General features: G+C 39.6%; 1 protein-coding gene across 1 annotated transcript; it reads left to right on the top strand.

Annotated features, from left to right (window-relative positions):
- The first annotated feature begins 5,196 nt into the window (after positions 1 to 5,196).
- On the top strand, positions 5,197 to 19,914 carry pargl (poly (ADP-ribose) glycohydrolase, like). The gene is made up of 16 exons (XM_062434513.1): positions 5,197 to 5,328; positions 6,750 to 7,135; positions 8,277 to 8,402; positions 9,768 to 9,857; positions 9,965 to 10,036; positions 10,478 to 10,564; positions 10,950 to 11,110; positions 11,199 to 11,278; positions 11,368 to 11,443; positions 12,908 to 12,983; positions 13,063 to 13,210; positions 14,413 to 14,491; positions 14,575 to 14,683; positions 17,997 to 18,093; positions 18,206 to 18,334; positions 18,882 to 19,914. Exons 2-16 carry the CDS (start codon positions 6,752 to 6,754, stop codon positions 18,998 to 19,000), a joined length of 1,833 nt encoding a protein of 610 aa, XP_062290497.1. The 5' UTR covers positions 5,197 to 5,328; positions 6,750 to 6,751; the 3' UTR covers positions 19,001 to 19,914.
- Positions 19,915 to 20,349: the final 435 nt, after the last annotated feature.

Raw genomic sequence — 20,349 nt, 5'->3', positions numbered from 1 at the left:
TATAAATAAATAAATAAAACTCAGGATACATGTATACAATGTAATACTCTGGGGTAGATTGAAATAGTAAAACAGAACATAAAATAGTAAAATTGGCTCCAATTAAACAAAATACAACAGTAAAATTACACAATTATACATCAGTAATACTTGATATTATAGAATAACACATACACTGCATACTTTTATTTAAATTAATTTGCAGGACTTTACTTGTAATTGAGTATTTTTACTGCATTGTATTGATACTATTATTAAAGCAAAAGATCTGAATATTTCCTCCGCCTCTCTCTGGCAGATGATTCCTTTTCCATAAAATTCTCCATGGATTTATATTTCCAGCTCAGCCATCTGCGTGACCCCTCTGCTCTGCCGCTCTGACAGCACGGAGTATTTTTACTCTTGATTCGTCGATCGAGAGCAGTTTGTCGTAATTAGCATGAACTCCAATCATCCTCCTGTCCTTAGACCTTTGAGTTTCATCTTTTTAACGTGCTACTCCTACGACCATCTGGTGCCACGGACTCAGCGTTCACTTCTGTTCTGATCTCGGCAGATTGAACGCGAACCGTGTAAATGAAATGTTCGAGACTCCTCCGCTGAATCCTCGCGTCAGATGCGTTGATCCTAACATCTGGAACAGCTGGACCGGAGCTCTCTGCTGTTACTGTAAACCCCCCAGATAGACTTCCAGCATGTATAGTGGAAAGTCATTGAGTATGTTTACTCAAGAACTGCATTTAAGTACAATTTAACCTTCCTTCCTTCCTTCCCCCCTCCTTCTTTCCTTCCTCCATCCCCCTTTCTTCCTTCCTTCTCGCCTTCCTTCCTAGTACCACAGGTATCCACACATAACGATAAATAAACGTCACATGACCAATCACTACATTTAAAGTGAGTATTTTACAAAAAACAACAATAATAGCCTTCCTGTTGTCCTCGAGTCAAGGAAGGAAGTTAGGAAGGGAGGAAGAAGGAAGCAAAGGAGGAAGGAAGGGAAGAAGAAGGAAGGAAAGGAAGGAGGAAGAAGGAAGGAAGGATGGAAGGGAGGAAGAAGGAAGGAAAGGAGGGAACAAGGGAGGGAGAAGGAAGGAAAGGAGGAAGGAAGGGAGGAAGAAGGAAAGAAAGGAGGGAGGAAGAAAGAAGGAAAGGAGGTTGGAAGGGAGGAAGAAGGAAGGAAGGATGGAAGGGAGGAAGAAGGAAGGAAAGGAGGGTGGAAGGAAGGGAGGAAGGAAGGAAGGTAGGAGGGAGGAAAGAAACAGAAGGAGGGAGGGAGGAAAGAAGGACAGAATGAAAGGGAGGTAGGAAAGGAAGGAAGAAAGGAAGGAGGGAAGAAAAGAAGGACAGAAGGAAAGAAGGAAAGAAGGAAAAGTCAAAACAAACGGGGTCAATTTGACCCGGGAGGACGACACAAAGGTTAAACAAAATGCACCCCTCAAAAAAACATAAATGGCAAAACACTTTTACATTTCTTGAGCATTTCCATCTACTTTACAACATTTCAGAGGGCAATATTTATACTTTAATACTCCACTACATTTATTCAAATATATAATTTACCCTTCTGAAGAAGATTTCACATGAAAAACACAACTTAAGTTTATAAAGTACAATGCGTTTATGAAGATTTGACCAGTAAATTCTCATAACAAACAACTATAATCACACTTCTGCACTGTATGGCTTGTAATTATTCTGAATTTTACAGTAGGCTGCAGTGAATTTGAATTTAACGGTAATTACATGTAATTACTGTGATTAGGGTATAGCACCATACAGTAATTTAGCCATAAAATGTTGTCGCTTTACAGTATTTTTGTGGTTAACATGAAAAGACAATACGTTGCTGTGATATTATTGTCAATTTTTGTGAATTTACACTAATCCCAGGTAACGATTATAGTATCTTATTGTAATTTTACATTAAAATACTGTATTTTCATGGTAATATTGTGTCTGGTTTGCTGTAGAAACAGTATACCACTGTGGATTTACTGCAATTATTAGCCAGTAATTTACTGTGAAATTACAATAATATTTTTTACAGTGTACACAAAATCAGTGCCAAGTCGGAGGCCTTTATCACATTTAAGGCCCAAAGAAGTTAAATGAGCCAATATTCCACCCAAAAAGTAAAGATTAGACAAAAGTCCCAAACAGGGCAACAAATGTGTGTAGCAGGACTTTGTTTTTTCTTCCTCCCTCTCCCATTAATCATCATTAAATCAATCACTTGGTTGGTTGGCAGCAAACTTCCTCCAGTGGAACAAGGAGAAAACTGAGGTTTTGGTTGTAGGTGCTAAAGCCCATAAAAGCGAGTACCTTGAGTCCAGATCACTAATTAAAAACCCAGGTGTGACCACGAATGATGTAACCAGCTATAAGGATTGTATTTACAGCATCACCAACGTTTTCCAACTCAGAAAGATTCCAGTATCAGCGGCTTTCTTTCTAAATGTGACTCACAGAAACTCATGCATGTATTTGTCATGAGCAGGCTGGATTACTGCAAATCTGTTTGTTGGTCTTCTAAAGAAAACCACAGATTATAATTCATCCATAACTCAGCCTGTCAAGTTCCAACAGGACAAAAAGATCAGACAACGTCATTCCAGTCCTCTGAAACCTTCACTGGCTTCCTGTTTGTTTCCAAAAATTCAAAATCCTCCTTTTTGGTTTACGAAGCACTTGTTGGTCTGGCTCCACAGAACATCCCAGACATGCTGTCAGTCTATAACCGCAGCAGGTCTCTCCGGTCACAAGGTGGAAATCTGCTCTGTGTGCCAAAAGCACTTTCAAAGTCTGGCGATAGATAGATAGATAGATAGATAGATAGATAGATAGATAGATAGATAGATAGATAGATAGATAGATAGATAGATAGATAGATAGATAGATAGATAGATAGATAGATAGATAGATAGATAGATAGATAGATAGATAGATAGATGTAAACTTTATTGATCCCCTTGGGGAAATTTAGGGTCCAGCAGCTTAATACACAAAAACATCAAAGAACAATATACTAAAAAATTAAATACTAAATACTAAATACTAAATAATATGATACGACATTCAGTAGTATAATAAAGGATGAAACAGTTTGCCTGCTTTAACTTAGACTCTCAAAATTAAACTAAACTTTAGTATTTTCTGAAATGAGTTTATTGGTTTTAATGTAAAGTTTTGTATGAGATGGTGCTACACAAATACATTTGAATTTAATTGAATCACATTTATTTGCTGACCCTTTGGAGGGGCCCCACCCCTAGGTTGGGAACCACTGGACTAAACTAGCTAACTGTATATAAAGTAGTGTAAACTAGCTACAACAGTAACATGCTGCTTTAACACTGATGCTTCACTATTAATAATCTAATGATGTCATATATAATAATATATCAGTCAGAGGGACCAAACCACTACTTTTACTGTAATATTGCATACTACATCGCTCATAATACTGCAGTACTTTTACTGCAATACTGCATACTACATCACTCATAATACTGCAGTACTTTTACTGCAATACAGCATACTACATCACTCATAATACTGCAGTACTTTTACTGTAATACTGCATACTACATCACTCATAATACTGCAGTACTTTTACTGCAATACTGCATACTACATCACTCATAATACTGCAGTACTTTTACTGTAATACTGCATACTACATCACTCATAATACTGCAGTACTTTTACTGCAATACTGCATACTACATCACTCATAATACTGCAGTACTTTTACTGTAATACTGCATACTACATCACTCATAATACTGCAGTACTTTTACTGTAATACTGCATACTACATCACTCAAAATACTGCAGTACTTTTACTGTAATACTGCATACTACATCGCTCATAATACTGCAGTACTTTTACTGTAATACTGCATACTACATCACTCAAAATACTGCAGTACTTTTACTTAATTGTAAGTTGTAATGGACTTTTACTTGTGATGAAGTATTTTTTAAATTAAGGTGTTGGTACTTGTATGTCAGTAAAGGGTTTGTCATGATGATGTCATATATAACAATACACCAGTCAGGGGGTTTAATTTTTCATTAAGTACACTTTCAATTTATTATTAGGCTATTATTCATGTTTATCTATCATTCAGAACAACTATTATATCATAATGTGAGGAGGAACAGAGGTTATGAATTGTGGTGGTTTTGTAGATATGAATAATTTCTTGCTCACTGCTGCCATCTTGTGTTTAAAAATCCGAAATGTTAATTTAAACTCTACAAGCAGTTTTATGTTGAACCAATATAAATTCAGTTTTAGTATTTGTTGGGTCTCTTTATAAACAAGGATCATAGTGTAATTTTGATTTATTCATTGTTTTATCTCTGTTATAAAGACTTTTATGAATCTTCCTGCTGCATGTGAGCACATTTCAAAGTTATTGTGTGTCAGTGTTATTTAATAATTCACTTAATAGCAATTTAAAAAAAAATGTTTGTCTTATTAAGGCTAATTATTATTCTTTACATTTGGATGTAGATTTAGTCCGGTTAGCTGTTCTCATTATTGAACTGTGTGTTTTGTGTTTGTCAGAGTGTTAAAGGACACCAAAGTCTGTTATAAAGATATTTTTTAACTGTACCTTTTCCATTTTATTACAATCATTTTTTCCTCATTATTGTTCTCCAATCAGTGGTGGAATGTAACTAAGTACATTTACTGTACTGTAAATTTAATTACACTGCATTGAGATGTGATTTTAAGGATTTTAACAAGATCATTAAACCTTTTTTTTGTAGTAAAAAAAGATACAAATGCTCATTCAAAGAAGATATTTTATGTACATGTCTGGAGAGTTTCTCAAAGTAAAGGATGTGAGTATTTCTTCTAAAACTGACTATAATAATATAATAATTATATAAGCTTCTGTGCAGCTGTTAAAACACGGTGAATTAAAGGTTATGAACCCAGTAATGACATCATTAAGTAAGTAATGAAGTAATGAATAGAGTATAAAAGTATCGACATAAACGTATTTTTTTTAAAAAGGTGTCTGGTGCAACAATGTGTAAACTAATGATGTAATAATGATAATAAAATATCGATGAGGTCGCTTATCAGTTTTCATATCAGCAGGTAGGAGGGTTAAGTCTGTATAAATGTTGTTTTTTTAACCACTGAACAAGCTTCACTCTTTTAAGTTTCACTTTCTACTAAAAGTGAAAGTAAACTTCAGTCTCAGTGTTTTGGCGTCTCAGCTGCGTTTTCATCGATGAGCGTCGTATTTCACGATAATCCTGTTAAATCTCAACCTAGCCGGCATCACACAGGTCTTTAATTGAACGGTGAGTGTTTATAGTCCAGGTGTGTAACTCTTGAGTTTCATTACGCAGGCTGATCTGTGCGTAATGATTGTAATGTGTTTTTTACTGTAAGGCGGAGGTTTTCTAGGCCAAACCTCGATGCCAGAGTCTATCCTGAGTTGTTTAAAGTGTTAAACTCTTTATTTGTTGCTTTTAAATACTCGCTGTTTAAAAAAAAAAGTTGAACAATGAACAGCTTGGCAGTGGTAGAAGAATACGCAGATCCTTTATGCAGGGGCGGATGTAGTGATTTGGGGCCCGGTGTAAACGATCTTGGTTTGTAGTCACCCTGTTTTCTTAAAGGACCAGTGTGTAAAAATAAGAGGGATTGGCAGAAATGGAATATGATATTTATAAGCATGTTTTCATTTGTGTCTAATCACCCGAAAGTAACAATCATACCAGTCAGGAGCCGAAAATGAACATTAAAGCTGTTTTTTCTTGCTGTAATCATTCCTCCTGTTCATACTGACCATTAGAAGATCCCTTCATAACGCACTTACAATGGAAGTGATGGAGGACTAAATCCACAGTCCTCCTTCTGTGCAAAAAAAAAGTATTTAAAAGTTGATCTGAAGCTAATATGAAGCTTCAGCGTCTAAATGAGTGAAATCTTCATCTTCTATGTTTCAACGTAACAGTGTTTTTAGTAGCAAAGTCTTTCTGTTACTATACTTCCACCACAGCTCAACAGGGAAACACCAAGAGGGAATTTGATGCTAAAAAGACTGTAAATGTGTCAGATATCACTTGATATGACTAACTCAGACTGATGAAGCTCAATAGAAGCTAATCATCTACTTTTAAATGCATTTAGTTGGTCTATACAGTTAAAATGCAAGTACAGGAAGATAAAGTTACAAACACATAGAGATTAAAGGATTTATTATTGGTTTTTCCATCAACGGGACATTAATAAGCAACATTTTACACATAAATTAATTAATTGTTTTTAGTTCTTTTCTTGTCTCCAGGTTCAGTTTGAAGCTTTTCTTCTTCTTCTATGATCTTGTGTGATATTTAAACTGAATATCTTTTGATTGTAGACTTCATTTAAATGTGTCAACTTGAGCTCTGGGAGATTTTGATAGCTACTTACTACCATTTTCTGTCTTTTTTTAGTGCTAAAGTCCCTCTTTTTGTTACTATACTTCCACCACAGCTCAACAGGGAAACACTAAGAGGAAATTTGTCTAAAAAGACTGTAAATGTGTCACACTGTGGATTTTGTCCTCCATCACCTTACTTTTAAAGCACATTTGAAGGAGATCTTTTAATAGTCAGTATGAACCGGAGGAATGAAAACCTCTTTCACTGTTCATACGGACACCCTACTGCTGGTTTAATACACACTTGAAATACTGTGAACTTGTCCTTTAATGCTCTGTCTCTGAATCCTCCAGAGATGGCCGGCTCACATCGCAACAACAGTGATCAGGTGAAAGACCTTATGCAATTTGATCATGCCTCCGAAAACAGTAACAAGGAGAACAATAAGGATGAAAAAGAGAACAACAGCAAAGAAAGCACAAGTAAAGCCAGCTGCCCCACCTGCTCTGCCTCCTCCTCTTCCTCCTCCAGACCTTCTGGTAACGGGGATGTGAAGGGTCGACCTGGAGAACGGAATGAACCGGGGCAATCACAGAAGCAGGACGGTGCTTCATCATCATCATCGTCATTATCATCATCATCATCATGTTGTGAGCTGAGAGATCTGAAGCGACTTAGACAGCATCACAGCAAGATGGGACCACTGACCTACAGCAGCACACACATTGTCCTCATAGATGTAAGTTCTGTCTGTCTCCTAAAGGTGGAAAATACTCAAGTACAACACTTAACCCTTCTGTTGTCCTCAGGTCAAGAAAGGACAGGAGGAAGGGAGGAAAGAAGGGAAAGGAGTAAGGAGGGAGGGAGAGAGGAAAGGAGGAAGGAAGGAAGGAAGGACAGGAAAGGAGTAAGGAGGGAGGGAGGGAGGGAGGGAGGGAGGGAGGAAAGGAGGAAGGAAGGAAGGAAGGAAAGGAGTGAGGAGGAAGAGAGAAGGAAGGAAGGAAGGAAGAAAGGAAGGAAGGAAGGAAGGAAGGGAGGGAGGGAGGGAGGGAGGGAGGGAGGGAGGGAGGGAGGAAGGAAGGAAGGAAGGAAGGAAGGAAGGGAGGGAGGGAGGGAGGGAGGAAAGGAGGAAAATAGGAAGGAAGGAAAGAGGAAGGAAGTAAGGAGAGAAGGAAGAGAGGAAGGAAAGGAGGAAGGAAGGAAGGAAGGAAGGAAAGGAGGAAGGAAGGAAGGAAGGAAGGAAGGAAGGAAGGAAAGAAGGAAAGGAATCAGGATGGAGGGAGGAAGGAAAGGAGGAAGGAAGGAAGGAAAGAAGGAAAGCAGGAATGAGGGAGGGAGGACGGAAAGGAGGAAGGATGTAAGGAAGGAAGGATGGAAGGCAGTGAGGAAAGAAAGAGGTAAGGAGGGGAAGAACGAAGGAAAAATTTGAGAAAGAGGGAGGAAGGAAGGAAAGAAGGAACAGTCAAAAGAGATGTGGTCAATTTGACCTGGGAGGACGACAGCAGGGTTAAAGTACTTATACTTCACTTGAGTATTTCTATTTAATGCTTCTACTCCACCACATTCATCTGAGAGGTATAACAGAAGTGGGAGAAGTACTCTTCATCTAGATAAAAGTACCAACATAATAATGTAAAAATGCTCGATTACTCATAATACTTCAGTACTTTTACTGTAATACTGCATACTACATCACTCATAATACTGCAGTACTTTTACTGTAATACTGCATACTACATCACTCATAATACTGCAGTACTTTTACTAGTTGGAGTCCAGGACTTTTACTTGTAATGGAGTATTTTTAAATAAAGGTGTTGGTACTTTTAACTTAAATCAGTTGTTGAATATAACTATTGATCAATTTATTTTTTACCCAGGTGCCTATTTTTAACCGTGAGAGAAAAGTTGTGGCCCAGACGGGGAGAGACATATGGAACAGTAACCTGGTGAAGATGCCAGACTCCTCTCACAGTCTCATGACGGCCAAGGGTGGATTCTTCCAGGTGTGTTGGAAGCCATGAAGCCAAATAGTTGATGTACTCTACCTACTCAGGAACAAACAGCAAACAGACACAGTTAGCTGTAGACTAGCTGGAGAACATAGTGGAGCATTTAGATATTTCCCTCAGGAGTTGATAAAGAGTAAAAACAGCTAAAAGAGAGTGAATATTGGACCTATATTCAGCAGGTGGACAGAAACACGACTCCTAATGAATGATAATGTTAATCAGTAACTGCTGGATGTAGAAATAAACATCAACATACCAACTTAAAAGCTGATGATATGTCAGAGTTTACTTCTTATTTCTGCTGCCCCCAAGTGGCCAAAAATGTCATTGCAGATTTAACATTTGTGTCGTCCTCCCGGGTCAAATTGACCCTGTCTGTTTTGACTGTTCCTTATTTCCTCCCTTCCTTCCATCTGTCCTTCCTCCCTCCCTCCTTCTCTCTTTCTTTCCTTCCTCTCTCTTTGCTCCCTTCCTTATTTCCTTCCTCCATCCCTCCCTCCTTCTTTCCTTCCCTCCCTCCTTCCTTCCTTTCCTTCCACCCTTCCTTCTTTCCTCCGTCCCTCCTTCTCTCTTACTTTCCTCCCCCCTACCTTCCTCCCTTCGTTCTTTCCTCTGTCCTTATTTCCTTCCTTCCTCCCTTCCTCTTTTCCTTTCTCCCTCCCTCCCTCCCTCCTTCCTTCTTTTCTCCCTCCCTCCTACCTTAATTCCTTCCTTATTTCCTCCGTCCTTCCTTCCTTTCCTTCCTCCCTCCTTCTTTCTTTCCTTCCCTCCCTCCTTCCTTCCTTTCCTTCCACCCTTCCTTCTTTCCTCCCTCCCTCCTTCTCTCTTTCTTTCCTCCCCCCTACCTTCCTCCCTTCGTTCTTTCCTATGTCCTTATTTCCTTCCTTCCTCCCTTCTTCCTCCCTTCCTTCCTCCCTCCTTTCCTTCCTTCTTCCTCCCTTCCTCCCTCCTTTCCTTCCTTCCCTTCCTTCCTTCCTTCCTCCCTCCTTTCTTTCCTTTTTCCTTCCTCCCTCCCTCCTTTCCTTCCTTCATCCTCTCTCCCTTCTTTCCTTCCTTCCTCCCTCCTTTCCTTCCTTTTTCCTTCCTCCCTCTCTACCTCCCTCCTTTCCTTCCTTCTTCCTCCCTTCCTACCTCCTTTCCTTCCTTCTTCCTTCCTTCCTCCCTCCTTTCCTTCCTTCTTCCTCCCTCCCTCCCTTCCTTCCTTCCTTCCTCTCTTCCTTCTTTTCTTTCCTCCCTTCCTTCCTCCCTCCTTTCCTTCCTTCTTCAGCCCTTCCTCCTTTCCTTCCTTGACTCGAGGACAACAGGAGGGTTAAAGTGACTGAGAAGATTTTTTACTGAATGAATCTTCTCCTCTGATAGCAATCCTCCCTAGTGCCGAGGTGGAAAGTGATCACCTATCATCTGGCTCCCCTGGCCAAGAAAACATCATTGGACGTGGAAGATGTGGCGGTATGTTAACAGCTATGAATATAATATCTCATTTACACATTACTGAACTGTTTAATCTGCCTTCAAAGAAATGTGAAATGTTCAACTCTTTCAAACGCTCTCACTAGGAAGCTATCATCAAATATAACCAGAAGTATAAAGACAAGTGGACTTTTGATGCTCTCTCCACTTTTGTTAAGGTGAGTGTTCATGTGGTCGCTTTAACCTTTGTGTCGTCCTCCCGGGTCAAATTGACCCTGTCTGTTTTGACTGTTCCTTCTTTCCTCCCTTCCTTCTGCCCTTCCTCCCTCCTTCCTTCCTTCCTTCCTTCCTTCCTCCCTCCTTTTATTCCTTCCTTCCTCCCTTCCATCTTTCCTTCCTTCCTTCTTCCTTCCATCCTTCCTCCCTTCCTTCTTTCCTTTCGTTCCTTCCTTCCTTCCTTCCTTCCATCCTTCCATCTTTCCTTCCTTCCTTCCTTCCTTCCTTCCATCCTCCCTTCCTTCCTTCCTTCCTTCCTTCCATCATTCCTTCCATCATTCCTTACTTCCTTGACGCAAGGACAACGGGATGGTTAAATAATTGCATCTTCAGCGCTGTGATGCGCTATAGTAATTTATTTATTTATATATAATCCTTTCCAGGTTGTCCCGAAAACAGAAAACTACTACCCCAAGCTGTTCCCTAAGATCGCAGATTTGGCCCTGAAGCTGCAGCACATTCTGAGGAAGGTATGAAACTTAATGGAGCTAGTGAACATAGCGTTTATTTATTTGGGTCAATGAGGGGTTTTTGTGTCCATGTGGTTTAGTCAAATTTAAAGGGGTTAAAATGTGAAAATAAACTATGATTAACTTCTTTCTTTCTTTCTTTCTTTGTCCTTTTTCTTTCTTTCTTTCCTCCTTTTTCTTTCCTCATTTTTCTTTCTTTCTTTTCTATCATCCTTTTTCTATCTTTTCTTCCTCACTCTCTTTCTCTCTAGGTGGATAAAATATTTATTATTCTTTTGTGGTTACACCATTTGACATTTTAAATTGCTCAACTTGCCAACCCCTTATTTATCACTGACCCTCATATCAGTGGTGATCTTGATGACGCTTGTTTCTACGTTCTCAGGTCGTCCCGCTGCTTCAAGGAGGACAAACAGCATCCATCACTCTGTCGCAGCTTCAGATAGCGTGCCTGCTAGCTAACGCCTTTTTCTGCACTTTCCCTCACCGCAACACCTCCACTCCCAAATCAGAGTACCACAACTACCCCACCATTAACTTCAGCAGGTTTGGGCGAAAGACTTTAACCCGTTAATAATCTCTGCATCGCGTGTTCTTGGATGTGAGTTAATTCTGATTCTCATTCTGCACGCAGTCTGTTCTGGAGCTGGTCAGACAGGAAGAAAGAGAAGCTGAGGGCCATCATGCATTACTTCAAAGTGGTGACAGATGAGAGTAAGTCACTGCTAAATCTCTTCTCTCCTTCCTGTGATTTGGTTGCGTCAGTGTAAATCTGTGACTGTTGGTTGATAATATCGTTGCAGAAACTAAACCAAAAGGAGGACTGGTGACGTTTGAGAGGAGATGCCTCAGTGACACAGACATACCTGACTGGAGAAGGTTATAACGATTTTAATAATAATCTTCATTTATAGATTAGTTTTCAAAAACCAAATTACAAAGTGCTTCAGACAAGAAAGTCAATTATAATCAACAAACTATAAAATGTTGCTTTGGGAGGCTGTACTTATTATTTAGCTTGTTGCTGTAAAAGTTATATATATATATATGTGTGTATATGGTTATTTCATCTAACTTGATGATGTTTCCAACATCATGTCAAAATGATGAAGGCTAACATGGTTTTGTTAAGCAGGTGTTACAGAAAAAATCTTGAGCTTGTCAACTCAGAGGGCCTGATTTACCCAGATCCCAAATAGTGGGTACTAAATTGCGTGCACAGTGCAGTAGATTGCGCGTTTCGTTTGCGTGCGTTTTGCAGGTGATCTACTAAGAATAACTGTGTAAATGAAAACAGGTGCAGACAGCAGTATTTAAATGAAGGTTTTGTGTCTGAATGGAGAGTTTGGACGAGCAGAAAGCTTCAAGCGCAAAATGAAATGTGATCAGGTTCTAGTGGAAGAGGTTAACGAATATATTGAGTTATAACAAAAACTAATATTACCAGAAAAACCCACATATGGGAGAGTATTTGTGACAAAGTCAATGCTGTTAGTAAAACCAAAAATATTCCACTCCAAAATATTAACACGGGTGGAAAAACTCCGACCTGTGTGTATTCTGTCATTGTGCCTCCATCTCCTCGTCTCCATAGTCACAGCCGGTTAATACCTGCCCTTCAAAAAGTATTATTTATAGATGCAGTTAGCATCAGAAAAATTACCTTCAGGTTTGGTAAATCACAATGCGTGTGCTAAATAAAATATTAGCATTTTCTCCTCACTGTATTTTGCACACTGGGGTTGAAACGCCTCATATTACATATTCATTATGGTAAACGTACTAAATGGACAGTGCGTATTATCTTGCAGTTGTAAGACGCAAACCTCAGTGCGCTGCGTTAGTAGATCAGCTTGCACATTTTTTGCGGGTGATGTCAAGTTTGCACACGTTTTTACACACGCAGACCTTTAGTAAATCAGGAGACTCCAGGCAAAAACTCCAGGAGATACAGAAGTCTGAAGGAGAAGTTATTCAGGCAACTTGTCCCTCGCCACAACATCGCTATAAGACGGTTTACTTTAGCGCCGTCTCTACGGCAACAATCATAAAGCCAGGACGGCCCGACCTGAGGAAGTACAGCTGATGTGAATGTCATTAGTCATCAGATATGGTGACACACCAAAGTATTGGACAATTTAAAGTTTGATTAGATGGTGCTGATGAAAAATGAAAGGATCACCAAGATGATTCCAGTTCATCCTAACAGGAGCATGAATATCTGGGCCACATTTCATGGTAGTTCTTATTTATATTGAGATATTAATTTAACCCCTGGACTAGAAAAGAATAGTGTGAATGAATCTTCTCTGAGTCTTTTCTGTTGTTGTGTGCATATCGTAGATGTGAGGAGATGATGCCTAAACTTTACGTGTCATCAAAAGGCGACATCGAGACCGAAGGAACAGGCATGTTACAGGTAAGAACTGAGCCGAAGCAACGATGATCAGCAGCTTCAGTCCAGAGTTTGGGACTTCTGACTCTTCTTGTGTGTGCAGGTGGATTTTGCCTCCAGTTGGATCGGTGGAGGTGTGCTGGGCTCCGGTCTGGTGCAGGAAGAGATCCTCTTCCTCATAAACCCCGAGCTGATCGTTTCCCGCCTCTTCACAGAGAAACTCGGAGACAGAGAGTGTCTGATCATTACAGGTTGAGATGAAATGATTGATTAATGGATAAGTCAGTGCATTGAATGTTTAAATAATTGCTTAATTAACCAAAATTAGGTTATTTATTAACAAGAAATGTCTGATATATCTTAGGCTGCGTTCAGACGGCAGGCAAATCTGATTCAGATCTGATTCCTTTTCAAATCCGATTTTTAGGCCTGACTGTCCACACTGCTTTTAGCAAGTGTCCAAATCGGATTTGGCTCTGTTCAGACTGGGCCACATTAATGACCAATCTGACAGGTTGCTGTGGCAACGTCGTCGGAGCGTGTATTGTGTGATGTCATATAATTGCGACAGCGATAGCAACAACAAACCCTCAAGCTTCACTTGAACGGAGCCAGCTCCCCAAAGATGAATTAAGAGTTTGGTTTGGTCCTCTGTCCATGGACTGAAGTTTTTGACTTCCTCCATTGCCTCCATTGATATCAGCTAGCAACAACAACTGGAATAAGCGCGGGTCTGGTGTCGCATAGAGTGACTTAGAGTAGAGACGTAGAGAGACGTCACGGACAGTCAAATCTGATTTGAGTGTTTGGAGCTGTTCAGACTCAGACACATCTGTCCAAATGTGATTTGAAACTACCTCCCAAAGGTGGTTTCCATCTGGTTTGCAAAAATCGGATTTCATGTGATTTATCTGTTCAGACTTCATAAGAGCCACCTGGTTCCAATCTAGATTGGCTAAAAATCGGATTTTGGTTTACAGCCTTATTCCTTTGTGCCGTAACCCTCCGTTATTGTCCAAAAACTATTAACACACACACACACACACACACACACACACACACACACACACACACACACACACACACACACACACACACACACACACACACACAATCCTGCTGCCAGAAATACTAGCACCAAATGTAGATTCATCTGCCGCTGAAAATTGTACACTATTTTCCCTTTTTTGGGTAAAACCTACAGTGACCAGCTGTTTTAGAAAATTAAGCATTTTAAAAATTAAACTTACTGTAAAATGTATAAGCTGTTTGTAAAGATTTACATCTTCAGTGGGAATCATTGGGATTGGAGTTGAGAGACACAGTAGGGATGTCAGAAAGTATTCAGGGACGGATCAACACATTGTTGGTTTTGGTCTTTTTATGGGATTGATTATTTAGAGAAAAATATAAAATGACACCAGCTTTACTGTGTAATATCTCTGTCTTTCAGGCTCTCAGCAGTATAGCAGTTACAGCGGCTATGGTGACAGCTTTGAGTGGACCGGACCTCATGAAGAAACCCTCCAAAGGTACGCACATGTTCTTTATGTGTGTATTTTATGATTGAATTTATTTATTGTGGTTCTCAGAGATGTGATTTGGGTCCTTTTAGGGACGACTGGTCTCGGCTGCAACGGCAGATCCTCGCCATCGACGCTCAGCACTACAAACACAGAAAAGAGCAGTTTAAAATGATCAACGTTACACGGGAGCTGAACAAGGTGAATTCACTTTACACGGTCTTTAAGAAATAAGACAATTTTGAAAATGCATTTTCAGTCACGTGTATTAAATGAACATATATAAAAAGGAAAAGTGGGAAATGGGTGTCATTCTCTGGTCCTTTTTCTATCCTGGGGTCATGACCTGAGTGTTTCAGAGTGGTTCGTCTCTCCGCCTGCTGAGGTTGGCTCGTGTTAGCAGCTGTTTTGATAAGATGGGCTGCATCCTGAGTTAACCGAGGTCAGGTGGAGATATGATGTGCTTTTTGCAGACAGTCAGACTGGTTTCCTCTTAGAGTAGATACCAAGTGACCCGTGTACAAACTACATGACTTCAGTTAACTTTAATCAGCATAGCGTCTTATTTAAAGTTGTGAGAAATGTTTTGTGTCAATGTGCTGAACCTCTGGTGAAGACGGCTGCACAGTGACTATTGTTAACTCAGAAAAGACACTTGGTAGAATTGACTGATTTGTCTCATTTGTTAGGAGGTCAGAAAGGGTTTAGCAGTTTTCATTGGTTGGTTTATGTACTTTATTACTTTATGACATCTAGTAAAACATTTCTACTACACAGTTTAATAACCACTAGAGGCAGAGATGAGTGAAGAATGACCTTATTTGGAGGTAGTAATGGTGAAGTGTTAAATCTTTGTGTCATCCTCCCGGGTCAAATTGACCCCGTCTGTTTTGACTGTTCCTTCTTTCCTCCCTTCCTTCCGTCTGTCCTCCCTCCCTCCCTCCTTCTCTCTTTCCTCCCTTCCTTCCTCATCCCCCTTTCTTCCTTCCTTCTTTCCTCCCTCCCTCCTTCTCTTTCTTTCCTCCCTCCTACCTTCCTCCCTTCCTTCTTTCCTTCCTTCCTCCCTTTCCTTTCTCCCTCCCTCCCCCTTCCTTCCTCCCTCCCTCCCTTATTTCCTTCCTCCCTCCCTCCTACCTTCCTTCTTTCCTTTCCTCCCTCCCTTCCTCCTTTCCTCCCTTGACTCGAGGACAAAAGTAGGGTTAAATACTCCATACATCCAGACGTAGACCACAGAAAACAGACTGGTGTTTATATCTCATTTTATCTAAACTGTCATGGTTAACAAGAGCTGGACCCACGGTGCAGACAAAAGGACCCGAGAAGTAGTTGCAAAATAAAGTCTTTAATGATTGTGGATTGGATGAGTCCGGGCGGGAAGCAAGCAAAGGCAGGAACTGGAAACAGAGAACGTAGTCAGGATTAGCAGGAAAAAAAATAAGTAGCAAGTCAAAATCTACAGAGCCAATGTACATCAAACTACCACGGAGGTAAGCTGGGTCCATAGCATAGACTGTATATAAGAAATGGACGTAACATCCGTGACGTCACCCATTGGTTTGTGGACCGCTGCTCAGAGGCATCAGGAAGGGGCATGAGGGGCTCTCCAGAACCTGTGAACCAATCAACCTGTCAATCACGACATAGCCACGCCCTAATGCATATCCTGCTTTATCGTCAAATATAAAATCAGAGAGGCCAAAATTTCACAAATGAACATACTGCATTGAAGAAGGCTTTAAACTAGCGATTGAGACCATAAACACATTTTGAAAACGTTTACTGAGGTTAGAAATCAAGTGAGAAGTTGGTGAATTCTCCATTGACTTGTATAGAGACGGAAGTCCTTTTGACACCAAAACGGTCGCCCCCTGGTGGCCTTTTGATAGAATGCAGTTTTACGTTATTTCCGCGTTGGCTTCATTTCAGAGGACCGAAACTCCCCGCCTGGGCCATAGTTGTTCCGAGTCTTCTGTCACGGTTTGTGGAGCAGGTGGACCCAAATGCAGACTGCAGGCTGACAGAGTCTGGATAATGCATTTTATTGCCAACACACAAGAAAAACTTACAAATAACCACAGGGTGAATGAACACAGGCAAAATAACACAGAGACTCGGACCAAGACTGAACTGAAAACCAAAACCTATATAGACATGATGTGGTAATAACGAAACAGGAGACAGGTGGGTGAAACAAGACAGGTGAAACACATGAGGCAATCAACCAAGGAAGGGGAAACACAGAAAGCAAAACTAACAAAAGTACACAAGGACAGAATAACTTTTTAGATGTGACATAAACAGTCGTTGATCTTTTATACATTATACAACAAATCATCTGCAAATGATTGCACATCTGGGACATTTATTGAAAATAGCAAAAGTAGCAAATACTCACTACAAACCTTAATATAAAAATTCTAAATCATATCCAGTTTCTCAGCTTTAACTTTTTATTTTATATTATTCATTCTGCATGACTGAATATATTTCACCAGTGCATATATTCAACACATGCAGAATGTCTGGAGTATTTCTGCTATAATGTGATTGTGTGAATTGTTAAAAGCTGCAAAGATTAGTAAGTCAATAGACAGAAAATTAACAAGCAGCAATTTTGATAATCAGTTAAATTGTCTGATTCCAAGTTCTTTACGCTACGTTCACACTGCAAGCCAAATCCGATTTTTAGCCAATCTAGATTGGAACCAGATGGCTCTTATGAAGTCTGAACAGTTATAAATCACATGAAATCCGATTTTTGCAAACCAGATCTAAACCACCTTTGGGAGGTAGTTTCAAATCGCATTTGGACAGATGTGTCTGAGTCTGAACAGCTCCAAACAGTCAAATTGGATTTGACTGTCCGTGACATCTCTGTACGTCACTACGCTACGTTACTCTATGCGACACCAGACCCGCGCTTATTCCAGTTGTTGTTGCTAGCTGATATCAATGGAGGCAATGGAGGACGTCGGAAACATCAGTCCTTGGACAGAGGACCAAACCAAATTCTTAATTCATCTTTGGGGAGATGGCTCCGTTCAAGCGAAGCTTGAGGGTTTGTTGTTGCTGTTGCAATTATATGACATCACACAATACACGCTAAATGACGCCTCCGCTCCGACGACGTTTCCACAGCAACCTGTCAGATTGGTCATTAATGTGGCCCAGTTAGAACAGAGCCAAATCGGATTTGAGAAGGAATCAGATTTGAATCAGATTTGCCTGCAGTCTGAACGCAGCTTTAGTCTCTCTATGACAGTAAACTGAACATTTTGGGCTGTGGACAAAACAAAACATTTGAGGATGTCATCTTGGGTTTTGGGAAACACTGATGCACCATACAACAATCATATAATCAAGAAATTAATCATCAGGTTAATCTATAATGAATTGCTCTTTGCAGTCCTAGTATTGTTTTGTGAGTTTTTTTTTTTATTGGTAGTGCAATAAAATGAAAAATGCTGGTTGTCTGGTTTTCTTTTTTACATTATTATTTATTGTGTGCTTGAAGGCATACTGTGGATTTCAAAGTATTGGACCTAACGAGCCGGACATCGCCACAGGGAAATGGGGCTGTGGAGCCTTCAATGGAGACCCACATCTCAAAGGTATAACTCTTCTTCTACTTCTTCCATCCATTCATCTATGTCACTGAAACGTCACCGAAGGACAAATAATAGACTATGCAACACTTTGCCTTTGCTTTCTGCACCTGTGCAGCCGTGATCCAGTTGATGGCAGCAGCAAAGGCCAACAGGGGAGTGGCCTTCTTTACATTTGGGGATGAAGACCTGGAGCAAGGCCTGAAGCAGATCCACCACCTGCTGGTCAAAGAGAAGACGACGGTCGGTGAGTATCGAACAGAAACGAACAGTAGATGTTGAATGTTTCTGAACTGAATTTCTGAACTTTGGTTTGATTAAAGGTGTTTTACCTTGCTGCTATCACCAAGTGCTTGCTCATGTTGGGTCTCTTTAAATTAAATTAACCCTCCTGTTGTCCTCAGGTCAAGGAAGGACAGAAGGAAAGAAGGAAGGAAGGAAAGGAGTAAGGAGGGAGGGAGGAAAGAAGGAAGGAAAGGAGTAAGGAGGGAAGGAAGTGAGGAAAGAAGTATGGAAGGAGGAGGGAGCAAAGAAAGAGGGAAGGAGGGGAAGAGCGAAGGAAAAATTAAAGAAAGAAGGAGGAAGGAAGGAAAGAAGGAACAGTGAAAAGAGATGGGGTCAATTTGACCCGGGAGGACAACAGCAGGGTTAAAGAGTTTGGTCTAGACTCTCTATGTCTCTCTAGGGGGAACAGAGATAACTTTTGTTGTGATTTGACGCATTATAATTAAAGATTGATTGATTGATTGATTGATTGATTGATTGATTGATTAATGTTCAAACGGCCTTCACAGGGAAGCTGTACGGACTTCTGAAGGACTTCTGTGCCGTTCAGAAGTGCTCTGGTGGATCTCCCACAGACCTGTTTGAGTTCATCAGGAACACTTTAGGACATTCCCGGAGTCAGCTGTGAGGACCGAAAAATGTCCACGTATGATTTCTGACTTTGCAATGAAACACAGGAATGTTTAAATCACAGAAATGAAGAAGTTGCTACTTAATCGTCTATTTTATGTAAGGAGGAGGAGAAGTGTTCCCAGCTGGAATTGAAGGAGAGGTTCACAATTTCTTTTTTTAAGTCTATCTTCAACCAGCAATCAGGTTTCCATATGAACACTGACAGAGGTTTTCCTCTCTGAAATCATTCCTCCTTTTTAAATAAAGGCTTTTCTGTTTGCCTCCTCCTTCAATTAAATCAAAATTGAGGCTTTTGGTTAATATGTTATATACTGTAACTTTTTTTTGTTTTGATTTGTGCTTTGAGAAGACATGGTAACACACTTTGATGTGGAAATTCAGAAGAATTCACCTTTAATGCACTTTTCTGACCTGTAATTGTAATAATGGATAATATTGTATTTCTATCGTTTACTGCCTTATCTTTGATTGATGTTCAGTTGTAGAAATATCTCACTTGAGAAGAAAACCATAAAACAAAAAATATATAACACACTCACTGCTCTTTTTTTTTTTTAGACAAAACACATGAAGGAAACAAAAATATATGTGTGAGGTTGTTATGGCTTATATGAAAAAAAACACACCCAAAAGACAAAAAGGTGAAATGCAAATGTACAAAATCACTAATACATTTTAAATATTAATGTTCAAAAATTACACTGTAATGTTACAAAGCGTAATCATTATTGTTCCAAGTCAAATGTTTTTGACAGCAGGGCATTTCTATGTCTTTTTTCTTTTGGATAATTAAATGTATATGTCAGGACGATGTCTAGTCATTTTGATAATGTGAAATATTAAACAATAAGATCTAAAACTGTAAGGCAAATATGCATTTCCTATGTCTCACTTTAAAGACAAATGTACAGATGTGAAGAACTAATAAACTACAGTTAAAAAAAGAGGTGCACTTGATACAACAGCTTTGAAAAAGTTGCTAATCTAATAAATACATCTGCAGAAAGTACATTCCCATACAATATTACAATATGTTAAAAAATATCATCAATCAAAATACATGTTGATGAAACTTTATTCCTTCATTATCAATATAAATGTCAATTTTCAAAAAAAAAAAAAAATCACAATTCTTATTTTCTGCAAATAACATGAAATTAGACTCTTTTTGACATTTAATGACTAATTATTTGTTTGAAACTATGAAGTAATTCAGAAGATCCTGATTTAGTTCTCTGATGCAAATCTCTATTTGAAATGGAAAGGTTGGTGTCATCTGCATAGAGTGAGATAATGTTTATATTTCTAATAGTAAATGTCCTAATATGGATCCTTGTGGTACAC

Source organism: Scomber scombrus, chromosome 15 (genome assembly GCF_963691925.1).
Source record: "Scomber scombrus chromosome 15, fScoSco1.1, whole genome shotgun sequence".
NCBI classification, from domain to species: Eukaryota; Metazoa; Chordata; class Actinopteri; order Scombriformes; family Scombridae; genus Scomber; species Scomber scombrus.
Note: the sequence above shows the minus strand (reverse complement) of the source record. Positions and strands in the feature narration are given on the sequence as shown.

Excerpts from the sequence above, each read along its gene's own strand:
- pargl (XM_062434513.1), top strand. The coding sequence starts at position 6,752 with ATGGCCGGCTCACATCGCAACAACAGTGATCAGGTGAAAGACCTTATG. Across the intron at positions 10,037-10,477 it reads CTCTCTCCACTTTTGTTAAG|GTTGTCCCGAAAACAGAAAA; the intron begins GTGAGTGTTCAT and ends AATCCTTTCCAG. Across the intron at positions 18,335-18,881 it reads CAAAGAGAAGACGACGGTCG|GGAAGCTGTACGGACTTCTG; the intron begins GTGAGTATCGAA and ends CGGCCTTCACAG.